Below are 12,607 nucleotides of genomic sequence, written 5' to 3'. Positions count from 1 at the left end.
CCATACCACACTTTCAAATACCTTTAGGTCACCAGCCTCAGGTTTTTCAGTCTCTGAATCGTCATCTTCCTACAAGACAAGAATTTACAGGATTAAGCTTAAAGAGCAGGCTTGGCAAGTAACTGCACTTACAGCAAAGGGCTCGCATTCAGCAGCCCAGCAGTAGTCCGAGACCCTTTCCACAGGAGGTAGTTTCACCCCACCCATCATGACCCAGAAACCAAGTCCTACATCAGGGGAAAGGGGTTTGTTTGGTTTTGGTGTTTTTGGTTTGTTTTTTTTCTTTAGGCAAAGCATTACTCAGTAGCAGAAGTCCCCTGTAAAACTCATGCCAGCTCCTGAATGCTCAGAACTAGACAACTATGAAGCAACAGATCTGGGGTAAAAAAAGCATTTGTCGTTGATAAATTGTCTCTTCCAGCTGGCAACGGCTTTTTGCACTTACTCCCATTTAGCAGTACTCACAGAAAAAGCAGCATTTGCAAGACCTATTACACTCCCAGCATACATCAGCAGCACACACAGGACCAGACAGCTGGCCTGCCATCCAACCAAACATGCAGGCTTGGTGAGGGTCTGGCCTAGCACCAAGTTCCAAGGATCCGGTGATGCCAGCAGACACCGCATCTTTCTTATTTGTGTAGCGCTCTCGTAGCCTCGTTGGTAGATGATGTGAACTTGCACAGAAGGGAACCACTGACAAACGTCACTGTTTTAAGTAATAGACTCCATTCATGTTTTACGCAGAAATGTGGTTTTGACCCAGAAAGAAACCAAAGCACTGGGCAAATTTTAAGCCCTGTGAGAGCTTAAAACACTCAACTCAGCCTTTGGCAAAATTTGTCATTACGTGAGAAGTAAGCCCCAGCTTTGGTCCCAACTGGTAGGTAAGCCTACTGTTCCACTGCCCTAAGAGCTACTTCACCGGGGGTCTCACAGTTACCTATGTTTCTAGACATAGACACATACTCTGGGTTCAAAACAAGTTTGAGGAGCAGAAAATGTTTTTCATGCTCACACAACTCAGCAGAATGTTTTTTTCCTCCAAACTTTGCCACAAATTTCAACTTTGGCCCCAAAACAAGAACTGGTGTTTCAGCTTCAAAAAGGGAAAACAAAAAAGTGAGATGATTACATGCAACTGAAAGGAAGAGTTTACAACAAAATGCCCACCTCAGAGTATTAGCACAGGAGCAAAATCTGGCAAGGCAAGCTAGAGATTGACCACACAATAATGTCAGTAAGTTTAAGTTGCCTGAATTAATATGCCTATCCTGCAGAAGTGAGACATCAGATTCCTTCACTTCAGCTACTCTCCAGCTTACCTTTCTGAAGGTGTACATATGCCATAATTCAGTCTTTACTGTCAAAGTTTAGTAACAGTAAGTTTTTAACTAGCAAAGACCCATAGTACCAAGTAACTTGGCATTTATCACAAATGAGGTTCCTCTCCCTCCAAGTCCACCTACATTATAAAGATAATTAATTTTCAACAAGCAACAATGGGTCGAATCATCCATGTTATAGACATGTAACTGAAACAGCTCCCAGACCTTCTAAACTAGCAGGGGATATCATTGAAACATCATCAACAAACAAAGAAGCATTATTGAAGAACCACCTTTGGAAAAAAACAAACAAAACACCACAACCAGAGACTTTTCAGTCACTGTTAAGGTAGATAATATAAGCACAGGAGTTGTTTAGATAAAAACCCAGCACAAGGTCGAGTCCAACTCACAACTGCATTCTAAAAAACAACTCATAACCAGTATAAGCTACTAGCACAAGCAGTATCAAGGAAGCTCTCGATTCTGATCAAAGAATACTTAATGCAAAAAAAACTCAAGCATTGCTCTCCTTCAACAAGACTGGAGAGAAGGTACCCTGTGTACATCCATTCTATAACCACAAATATATGCAGGATCTGCTGGCTGACATCAGAGTGACTCGATTGCCATTACTTGAACAGCAACCTGTACTCCCAATGACGAACAGCTGCAACCTGCACTGAAAATTGTGCACACAATAAAGATTACTCCATTTACTTGCCCATTTGCCAATGCTAACTAAACACAGCTGATCTTGACAAGCACCTGTATCACACCTACCACTTCCTTTGAACTAAAGAGATCTCACTGAAGGAGGGTCTAGAAGTTTTGGATATAAAAAGAAGAATCAGTAAAGCTGTAAAGAAGCTTCACTACTTGCTAAGCAAGATGCCAGGGGCAGCCCCCTGAATGCTATGCTTGCCACCTTTTCAGTATAGAACGGGACAAAAGCACGAACAAGAGCGACCAATCTCTGTCTGCTACTTGGGAAAACAGATGGCGGAAACAGCGAGTGTCTCATAAGCGACCACGCATTACAAAGTAGATTTCAGTGAGGAAAGGTTATAGTAACACAGCCCTGTTTTTCTGGCTACGTGGTAGAGGAAAAGACTGGAACACGGACCAAGGTAAGACATTCTTAATATGGTGGTACAGAAAAAGGTTGAGGAGGTAAAAAGGAGACACCCCACCCCACCCCAGATTATTGTTTGGCTCTACAGACACATGACAGGATTATACGCCCTTTGTGTGTTACAGCTGCACCCAAGGTAGTGAGCTACATGCCCCTGTCTCACAAAGCATCAGTTATCTCAGTATCTAGGTGGTTATGAAGGCCATGCCACCTATGACACGCAAAAGCCACTCACGTCTCGACAGGACACTGTTACATCAAGATAACCTGATGTTGCGGGTGGGTTGAGTTATACACAAAAGAATAATTTAAGACATCGCAGAACTTTATTCTTTTTAATCCTTCAGCTGACCATGCGACCGTGTGTTCCTATTACCAAGGTTCTCAATCTCATGTCAGCTATGCTTAAAGAATAATTTTTCATTTTGGTGTGGTGTTGACTGCGATGGGCCTTTTTCCCGTAAAGGTTGTCAAATGGCCCTAACACCAGTTAAGCAACAAGCCAACACGAGCTGTGCCAGGCTGCTGACGGGTTTCACAGGCAAACGCTTTTGAATCAAAAACAAAGTGCACAGAAGCATTTAGAAAGTGCTGAAACCCACAACCAGGAGTCAGACTCTGGGTTCACCATGGGTTGCACTTGGGAGCATTCTTTGGAGGGAGAAAACCCTCTGCGACACGTGGAAGGGCTCAGGGCAAGCTCTGGAGCGAAAAGGTACTTACTGACTGCTGCTGTTCTCATCGTCCTCCTCTTCATAGCCCTCCTCGTCCCCATCCAGGCGGGTGAAGTCGTCATCTCCGTACCCAACCGAGACCAGGCCTCCTTGTCTCTCCTAAGGAGGAAGGGGAAAAGGAAAACCATGAGGAAAGGGGAGATGGCAATGAGCCGGGCCTACCCCTGGCGGAGGGAGAGGGCGGCGGGCCGGGCCGGGGGCTCCCCTGCGCCGCCCGCTACACCACCCCCGCCCCTCACCCGCGGCCGCTCCCCCATCGCTTCCCGCCGTCCCAGCTTCGCTGTCCGACTCCGGGTCTGAATCCTCAGCGTAAACTGCCAAGCGAGGGAGAGAAACGCTACGCTTCGCCGCCGCCATCTTCCGCCTCCGCCACAGCGGCTTCCGGCGCGCGGAGATGGCGCGCCCCGCGCAGTCGCCATGGCAACGGCGCCCCTCATTCCGCCTGGGGCGGCTCGCGCTGCGGCGGGAGGAGCTCCGGCGGCCGCTCGCGAGCGCGAAGGGAGAGACCGCTCAGCGAGGCGGAGCGGGATTCCTATGGAGGAGGGATAAAAGGCGCCCGACCGCTGAGAGCGGCGGCTGCCCCTTTAAGATTGCTTACGACGTCATCGCGCGGCGCCGCGACAGCAACCTGCCGGGCCCTGACCAAGTGCGAGAGGGTGGGGGCCGCGGGCGGAGGGGTACGGCTGTGGCGCACGGCTGTGGCGCGACGGCGCTGAGGGGCGGAAGGATACAACTCCCCCAGCCGCGGCGGCTGGGCCGGTCGGGGCGCAGCGTGGCCCCAGCCCAGAGGCCGCGCCCGTGCCCCATGGGGACGCCTTAGGGCGGGGGGGGTTGTCCCAGAATAAATAATATTGGCCCCCCTTCCCGTGAGGGGCCTGGGGGACGCCCCTGGGGGAGGCCCCAAGGAAGGGGGCGCGTGGCAGGGCAGCCGTGGGCGAGGTCGCGAAGGCAGCGACCAGGCGGGGAGGCCGCGGCCGGAGGCGGGTGGCGGCGTTCGGGTTTAGCGGTGGTTCCTGTCACCTTTCGTAGCTTCTCTACGATGAGCGGCGAGGGTCCCCCGGGCCTGGAGGGCAGGGTCCGGAAAGCACTGCGAAAGGTCTTCGGGTTTGAGTCCTTCAAGACTTCCCTGCAGGAAAGCGCGACCATGACTGTGGCGAGAGGTGAGACTCAGCATCGGACAGATGGGAAGCGCATCTGGTTTTCCATCTTCCTGCAGGGGTGATGCTGCAGGAGTTGGTATCGCGCCTTTTTTGAGGAGTTGTATCACCTGGACTAGGCAGGACTGCGTGGCGCTGCTCTTGAGATCGGTTCAGTGGCACAGGAGCATGAGCACGTGCTGCACACAAGCTCTCTGAGCACGGCTTTGCCCTGCCTGTGCCTTGCACTGGTTCTGTAATGCTGCTATTGCATCGACCAGGAAATAAGAAATGCTAAAGTGCAGTGTTGCCGTTATCTCCTTTGGAGGTGTCTGCAGGCACGTTTATGGTCAGATGAGGGCAAAACTGGTTACATTTATACGTTTTCAGAGTAAACCTGTCCTTGTGTTAAAGATGATGCTGGTAGAAGGCTTCATTTCCTAGGGTAGTTTGTGTCTGTTCTCCAAATCATGCGACCATTATCAGAAACAAGATTTTGCTGGTGTTATATCCACCACCATACCGCTGTTGGTCGCACAGGCAGCTCACACCTACAAGCTCCCAATTGTCACTGCCCTGGCAGGTCTCACAATGTGAATCAGAACAGTGTCAAACTCGGCACTCGCGATATAATTAATTTTCATATATCGCCAGCAGCTATTAACGATGGACCGGCCAAAAGCAGTGCTCTGTCAGCAGGGTGTCTCCACCTGTTAGCATTGCGTGCACTGGCATCTCCCTGACTTGAAGTGGATACCATCTAGTGCAGTGACAGTTACTAACTGCATGATAATATCTATGTGGTTTTGATTTCCAGCCCTTATTTCTTATGAGGTACCTTTCTGGGATAAGCTTTAAAAGGATGTGGTAAAGATCTGTCATGGGGCTGGTAATTTGGTAACTGGGTGTCTGTAAAATGAGTGGAAGCAGCTCATCTGGACAAAAATTAGTGTGAATAACTTTGCTTTATCTTGGTTTCTGTGTATCTTCTGGTACTTTTGTAAGGCTGTTTCTCAATGTTTACAAAGCAATCAGAGACACTTTGAAGGAATCCATTGCAGGTATGCTTTCAGAAGCTAAAAATGAAGTTTCTTTGGTATGCCACACAGTGCACACACATACACGCTGTTTCTCACAAATTACAAGCCTTTCTGCCCACCCCTCCAGTCAGAGCCCTGGGAACTCACCACCATTCAGTAGCTTTGAGCTTTCTTCTGTTGTCTTTGCAGGGGAGAAGGATGTCTTTGTATGCATGCCCACAGGGGCAGGGAAATCCCTGTGCTACCAGCTTCCTGCAGTTCTGGCAGTGGGCATCACCATTGTCATTTCACCTCTGATTGCACTGATTCAGGTAACTGTCTCCTGTTGGCTGTGGAAAAGCAGTCAGTGAAGGGGGTTGGGAGACTCTGGAGACACAGCTGCCTCTTGTTTTTCTGTCCACGAGTCTCTGCTGTTGGCCTGCCTCTGGATTCTCTTGATGTCTCCATGTGTTTTTCCTACCCTGGTGATAGGTGAAGAGACTGCAGTTAGCTGCAGAGCAGAGTAAGTCTGGTAGGATGCTATGCAGTTCTCTAAAAGGATGTTTTCCTTCTTTAACAATTAACCTTGCGGTTTTTATAACTGAGCCTTTCTCCAGGTACTGCAGTTGTCTCTTACCTCCAGCGTGCTATACAGAGGCAACAAAGCAGAGTACCTTAAACAGAACATACTGGATCTTTCCCCAGAATAAACCTGCCATTTTACCTATAGAGTAATAACTGCCGGAGTGATGAAGTTGCCTTCAAAGGCATAATTTGTGCTGCATCAGAATGTCTTTTTGTTGCAGTCAGTCTTTCTGTCATGGGAAGAAGCTGGTTTAGCAGACCTGCTCCCTGAGCTTTCATCTGTGAGACTTTTTTTTCTGTACTTTGCCTTTTCTAATGTTTCATCACCTGTTGGGAGAAACACTTCCCTGTAAGAGCAGCTGTAGCATTGCTTAGACTTCTGTAAAGCATTTGATTAGCACTGCATGGTATCTGGTGTTGTAGACTGCTGTTTCGGGTTTTGGGTTTTGTGGATTTTTAACTCCTTTACAGTCTCAATGTAATATGTGTTAACAGTTAAGAGCAGGCATGGTAATACATCTCAGGAAGGTGTTCTAAATAGTGATTATTTTCCAAGTGTGAGGATTTCTGATTAAGCTCCAGCACAGACAATGTTTTATCAGTGAAATGGAAGTTACAAAGAATTACCATCAGTAAGATTTGGAGGTGAAGCAGAATGTGTCAGAGTTACAAATAGGTTGAGAATGGGCTCAGTGAGTCCTAGGAAACAGAGCTGGAGTGAACCTTCAGAGGTCTTCTCATCAAGCCCTGAGACGGGGTGGCTATGCCTGGAATGATCGTGGTGTATTTCATTGTAGCTGAACTTGAAGAACTTGGTCTGTGTAGTTTATTGTAGGGAAGGTTGAGAGTTGACTTCGTGAATTAAAACAGTGGGTATTAAATCAATCATTGAAACCAGATATTGAGTGAAATAATTACATCTGTTTCTCAGAACTATTCATATCTTCCGAAAAGTTATATGCTAGTCAAGTGCAAGTGAACAGCTGTGTGTAGGCATAGGGAGGTGAATTGGTTCGTTCAGTGTTCATCTGGATATGATGCTGTGTTTTCTTCTTGGTTTTCATGGCATCATTCTCATCCAGACTTGGTTCTTTTGCGGTGGTGATTTGCATGACCCTTGTATTTCATCCTATCTCAGCTGTGTTTATAACATCCTTTAATTATTTTGGAATGAAATGCACTTTGCTGCTGTTGGGTGGTAGTATTCATTTTCCATCTGTGACAACTTGATAGCATAAATACTGAGATGCATTGGTGGGTTGTTTCAGCTCACTGTGGCTACAAAAAGTTATTTTGCACAGATCCCTGCTGGTGTTCCCTAGCAGCAAAAAGACTGTCCTAAAGTGAATGGATGCACAAAAATGAAGTTGGGTGCAAGAGCTGGACAGATATGCTCACAGTCGAAAATAACAACATCTAGAGTTGAAGATGTAAATACCCAGACTGTAGGTATATGTTGTGCTGAGACGCAGTCCTGGAGGTGCAAGTTGGGGCCTCACCTGGATCTCCCTAGTAGCCTTTCTTGGTGGTGGTGACTTTCTTTTATTTCCTTTCCTTTTCATTTAATTTTGTGTTTGCTCTAGGATCAAGTGGATCACTTGCTGGCTCTGAAAATCAAAGCCTGCTCTCTGAACTCCAAGCTTTCTGCCCAGGAAAAGAAGACCATCCTGGCTGACTTAGCAAGTGAGAAGCCCCAAGTAAAGCTCCTGTACATCACCCCAGAGATGGCAGCCGCCTCTTCCTTCCAACCTACGCTGAACTCTCTGCTGTCCCGAAACCTCTTGTCCTACCTGATAATCGATGAAGCGCACTGTGTTTCCCAGTGGGGACACGATTTCCGACCTGACTACCTACGGCTGGGCACCTTGCGCACTCGCATACCCAATACGCCCTGCGTTGCTTTGACTGCCACTGCCACCAAGGAGGTCCAGGAGGACATTGTGGCAGCGCTCAAGCTAAAGCAGCCGCTTTCTACATTTAAGACTCCTTGCTTCAGATCTAACTTGTTCTATGATGTGCAGTTCAAAGAGCTCTTGACTGATCCATACACCAACTTGAAGGATTTCTGTCTGAAGGCGCTTGAAGTGAAGGATACCACTGGGGTAGGTTTTACATTTAAGGAAGAAAGCTAAACGGAACAAAGGCTACCTTAATGGTCACTGACCTCCCAGTGGTTGGTATGGCCCTGACCAGTCTGTGGCAGGGAAGGAGGAAGTCTCTGGAAGGAAAGCTTGTATATTTTCTAGTTCCTCTAAAAGTGCTCACATATGTTTTTTAGTTCCTTTAAAACGGGTAGAATGTGAAGGCTGCATTCCTTTCAGAGGTGCCCTCAGGAAGGGGTTGGTCTAAAAGAAAATTGATTAGGAGGAACATGTGACTAGCACTTCTGTCTTGGTTTGTCATGTGCCAGGTTATCATTGGATGGATTGTGTTCTGTTCGTCTAGCATGGTGAGGATGAACAGAAGCATTTGGAAGTGTTGTGTTGACTTTCCTGCTCTAACACTAATTCCCAACATAACTCTCAGGAACTCAGTTACAGCCTGTGCACCTGAGTTTATTTGTATGGCAGAGGGAGACTGCGTCTTGCCTTGTGTTCACTGGGAGAGGACTGGGGGACTGTAGTTGGTGGATGTTGGGCCTTGTAGGACGTATCTTTCAATTGTCGGGGAACTGGCTTGTAGAAGACATGATCTTTAGGCATCCCTCCTGTCCCCACCATGCTAATGACTGCAGCTTTGTTGTCTGGCTTCAGACAGCATCATGGACTTTCTCTCCTGTCTGCCCAGGTGTACTCTGGCTGTGGCATTGTGTACTGCAGGATGAGGGATGTGTGTGACCAGCTGGCTATTGAATTGAGCTACCGAGGAGTGAAAGCCAAGGCATATCACGCAGGTACTGGAAGCTCCATCTGCATCTCTCAGTAGCTGGTAGAACTGAACTGTACCACCTTTAAGGCCTGGGTTGGGGCTACCTAGAAAACAGCTTTGTAGGCATGGTCTGCAGTGTCTCTGATGCTCACATGTCAGGTCTGTGAGGTAAGCGCAGAGCCTTCAATGGAATGGTATTCCCTTTGCTCCAGAACTGTTGGTTTTGTTGGATCTTGTACGGCCTAAATATAACTGCTTTTATCCCAGGAGGGAACTGAATTTTTCTCTTTGGAATAGAAACAGCAGCTGCTGACTTCTGCTTGATCGCAAGCCAGTTTAAACATGGGCAAAGAGGAGTGTGTACACCAGTCACTTTTAGTGAGGGGGTTGGCTCAAAGTGGGGGAATGGAGGAGGAAGAAAATCCTCTTGTTACTTTTTTTCTTTTCTTTTTCCTTTTTAATTTTTTTCTTGTTTTTTCCTTCTTTTTCCCTTCCCAGGACTCAAGGCAGCTGACAGGACTTCAGTCCAGAATGAATGGATGGAGGAGAAGATTCCTGTTATTGTTGCAACCATCAGTTTTGGAATGGGAGTAGACAAAGCAAATGTCAGGTGTGTGTGAGTGTTTTGCGCCACCGGAGACTGAAACCTGAGCAGTGGGAAGGGAAAGCCTCAGTCTCGCTGTCACCTGATACATCTGATTCAGATGCCTGATGAACACTTGGTAAAACCCACAAAAACAGAGCTGGAGGGTTTTTAGCTTAGAAGCAGCAAAAACAAACCTGGAAGGGTTTTGTAAAGAAATTAAAAATGAGGCACCAGAGCTCCTCTTTGCCAGTCATCTTCAAAACCAAGAAAATGGGAGGAATGCTTGGGTTTTGCCACACCCTCTAGGGTTTCAAAAAGAGCCATCTCAATGCAATCACAGCTGTCCCTTTCACTTCTCTTAGTGTAATAGTTGCTGTTAAAAAGCGGTGGGAAGAAAATCTGCACCTAAAATTATTCATATACCCTTGACTAAAATAGTCAGAGCCAGCTTTTTTTAGAGATCTCCTTTTGCAATGCAATGGGGGAAAAAAACAGCAGTTCACGAATGGCAATAACCGTATAAAAAAAATACAGCTATAGTCCAAGGACTGAAACTTTCCAGATGGTTTCAGTTGCTGTTCCTCTGGGACTTCTGTCACCGTAATTGCTCTGTGTTGTTAGAATTCTTGCATAGCAGTATAGCTGTGCTGAGTTAGTATTGTGAACTGTGATCACTTAGTAGAGGGGTAACTCGGGTACAGCTCACACAGCACCCCACACAGACCTGATCTTCACTCTAAAATCTGCATAAAGCAATTGCTGTGAACACTGTGGGAGGGGGGCAGGGCATCACTGAGACAACCATGAGTTCACAGCTGTGCCATGCTTCTGTCTGTGTCACTGTGCTGCCACATAACAGGACCTCATAGCAGAGACAGCCTATTTTACTGCTTGATGCATGCTACCCAACAGAGAACTGAGGAGTCTGCTAGGATAGTAGCATGCATTAATTAATTAAGCCACTCTGCCCTGTGCAGTACAGTGGTCATTCAAAAACGCAAAGATTAACTCAAATGCAGTGGGCTGACTGAAAGTGAAATATAGCTGAAACATGCTTGTAATCTGGTTAGTTTCCAGTGGAGTTAAAATTCCTCTTTACAGTATGTTTTTAAATAGTTTAAAAGGACATTATATCCAAGCCAAGGCAACAAGGTACTGCTGCTTAGCCTTTGCTTTATGCAGCAGAATTCCAAGTATTTATGCATATGTTATCAAGTAAGATCAGGCATGACAACTTCTAGAGGTGACTTTTCTGGATAGGAGGAAAAACAGAGGCGTTGTCTCTCTTTCTGATGGAATCTGCTCCTCTCCACTGTTAATTCGGTTTTGCTTGAGAATATTTATCAATTCATTCAGTAGACTTCCTGGTGGTGATTAAATGTGTAGATGCTTCCTGCCTGGCCTGTTCTTGGAGTGTTTGTGTGTGAAGAAAAATGGTTGCCTGCTTTTGTTATTTAATCTTTTTCCACACCCATATGCATCATATGCCTCTCAGACATGCTGGTTTTGAGGCAGACTGGTATGTAAAATATTGGCAGTGTTACTGTACTGTAAAATCCTCTCAACACAGCTATCAGCTGAACTGCTGAATAGTCAGGTACAAGCAGGTTTAAAGTGGTCTGGCATTGGAGTGTTGAAAACCTTCCTTCAGAGATTACATAAAGCTTAATAATGATTCTATAGTCATATTTGCTGGCTCGGAAGGGTGTCCTCATCTACAAGCGAGCTTGGTGAGACAGAATTTCCCACGCAGACTTTGTTGGCAAAGAAGTGTCTTTTTAAAATAGTGTCTTTCATAATGTGTGCTGTAATGTTCAAATTGTGTTCCACAAAATAAATAGGACTTTTTTTTATTAATGCTGTATTTTATAGTAAAATCTTCCAAACTCCTTGAATGAATGTCCTTATTCTCAGTCTTCATAGCTGCACAGCTGTATGCACATTTAGGATATTCATGTGCCCATTTTTTTCCATCCATTCAGAGTGATATACTCCTCACATGTTGTTCAGGTGCATTTATTTTCTTACCACTCTGCTGCTTTCCTTGCATCTCGTGTCTTAAAAGGACTTAAATCTCTGTGCAAAATTCTTTGCTCTGCTAAATCCTCTGTCTTTTATGCTTTTGCTGCCCTATTTTTTACTGTTGTTGGTGTTCACAGACAACACAATTGTGTATGCAGCGATCTGAGAAACCTGGAGCTCTATGTTTCCTGTTGTCTTACCCCATGCAGATTTGTTGCCCATTGGAATATTGCTAAGTCAATGGCTGGGTATTACCAAGAGTCCGGCAGAGCTGGGAGAGATGGGAAGCCATCCCGCTGCCGCCTCTATTACTCCAGGAATGACCGGGATCAAGTCAGCTTCCTGATTAAGAAGGAGCTCTCTAACATCCAGGTAAGATCTGCAGAATAGTATCCACATACCTAGATGTGCTGCCTTTGCTCTGATCTGATTTACCTGCAGTAACCTCTGAATATGCGAAGATGACATGAGTTTTTCTGGGTCTAGAGCTGTCCATAGCCCTGTTTCAAGGCACAGCAGAAGAGGATGAAGCAGGAAGGGAAAGGGCTGCCAGCTCCAGCTCTGTTAGAGAGTCATGGGTGAGCTGAAGTCTGGAGCAGAGACAGGGTGCTGTCTGTGCCTGTTTGCCATATTGATCAGAAGGGTTGGATTTGGTCATTGCTAGAGTTACTCTATCTGCTTATATTTAAATTGAAGACTATAATTCTTGTCCCTGTCTACTTTCAGGAAAAAAAAGGCACCTTAAAAGAATCTGACAAATCTGTGATGACAGCTTTTGACGCCATTGTGAACTTCTGTGAGGAGCTGGGGTGAGTGCATTTCTTTCAAACACTGTTTAATGTTGGGGAAACCATGCCCTGTCCAAGACACTGTTATGGCTGAGATCTTGGATGTTCAGGAAAAAGAAAATACTGAATGAGTTGCATGATACTTTGATGTCTGGACTGAGGAAGGTGTCCCAAAGACATCTCTCACTCACTCCTACCTCTGAGTTAACTGAGATGTTGGTCTTGGAACCTGACCGAGTGACACAGTGATTTTAAACTACAACTCCTGTGGCTATGAGTTTTACTATGTTCTGTCTTTGATGATGGGTTGCTTTAGTTGCATTTGCTTTTGTTTTGCCTCCTGCCTCTTCACTACGTAATCCCTCTTCTAAGGAGACAGCCTAATCAGCATGGGATGGGAGCATTT

At 46.2% G+C, this 12,607-nt stretch overlaps 2 protein-coding genes across 7 annotated transcripts in view; one reads left to right on the top strand and one right to left on the bottom strand.

Annotated features, from left to right (window-relative positions):
* LOC119157421 (SAP30 binding protein) overlaps positions 1-3,595 on the bottom strand; it is a 31,457-nt gene extending 27,862 nt beyond the window's left edge. Inside the window, 3 exon segments of the mRNA XM_037408346.1 lie at positions 22-69; positions 3,183-3,291; positions 3,424-3,595. Coding sequence (XP_037264243.1) covers positions 22-69; positions 3,183-3,291; positions 3,424-3,554 — 288 coding nt within the window. The 5' untranslated portion in view covers positions 3,555-3,595.
* A 51-nt stretch (positions 3,596-3,646) lies between these two features.
* RECQL5 (RecQ like helicase 5) overlaps positions 3,647-12,607 on the top strand; it is a 39,767-nt gene continuing 30,806 nt past the window's right edge. Inside the window, exons 1-8 of one of the 6 annotated variants that reach the window (XM_037408266.1) lie at positions 3,647-3,843; positions 4,227-4,357; positions 5,563-5,684; positions 7,521-8,039; positions 8,725-8,830; positions 9,304-9,415; positions 11,623-11,785; positions 12,140-12,222. In XM_037408266.1, the coding sequence (XP_037264163.1) occupies positions 4,237-4,357; positions 5,563-5,684; positions 7,521-8,039; positions 8,725-8,830; positions 9,304-9,415; positions 11,623-11,785; positions 12,140-12,222 (1,226 nt within the window). In that variant the 5' untranslated portion in view covers positions 3,647-3,843; positions 4,227-4,236. The other 5 variants (XM_037408274.1, XR_005107524.1, XM_037408288.1 and 2 more) reach the window with 5 other exon arrangements.

Source organism: Falco rusticolus, chromosome 1 (assembly GCF_015220075.1).
Source record: "Falco rusticolus isolate bFalRus1 chromosome 1, bFalRus1.pri, whole genome shotgun sequence".
Lineage (NCBI taxonomy): Eukaryota > Metazoa > Chordata > Aves > Falconiformes > Falconidae > Falco > Falco rusticolus.
The sequence above is the reverse complement of the archived record's forward strand: the minus strand, read 5'-3'. Positions and strand labels throughout refer to the sequence as shown.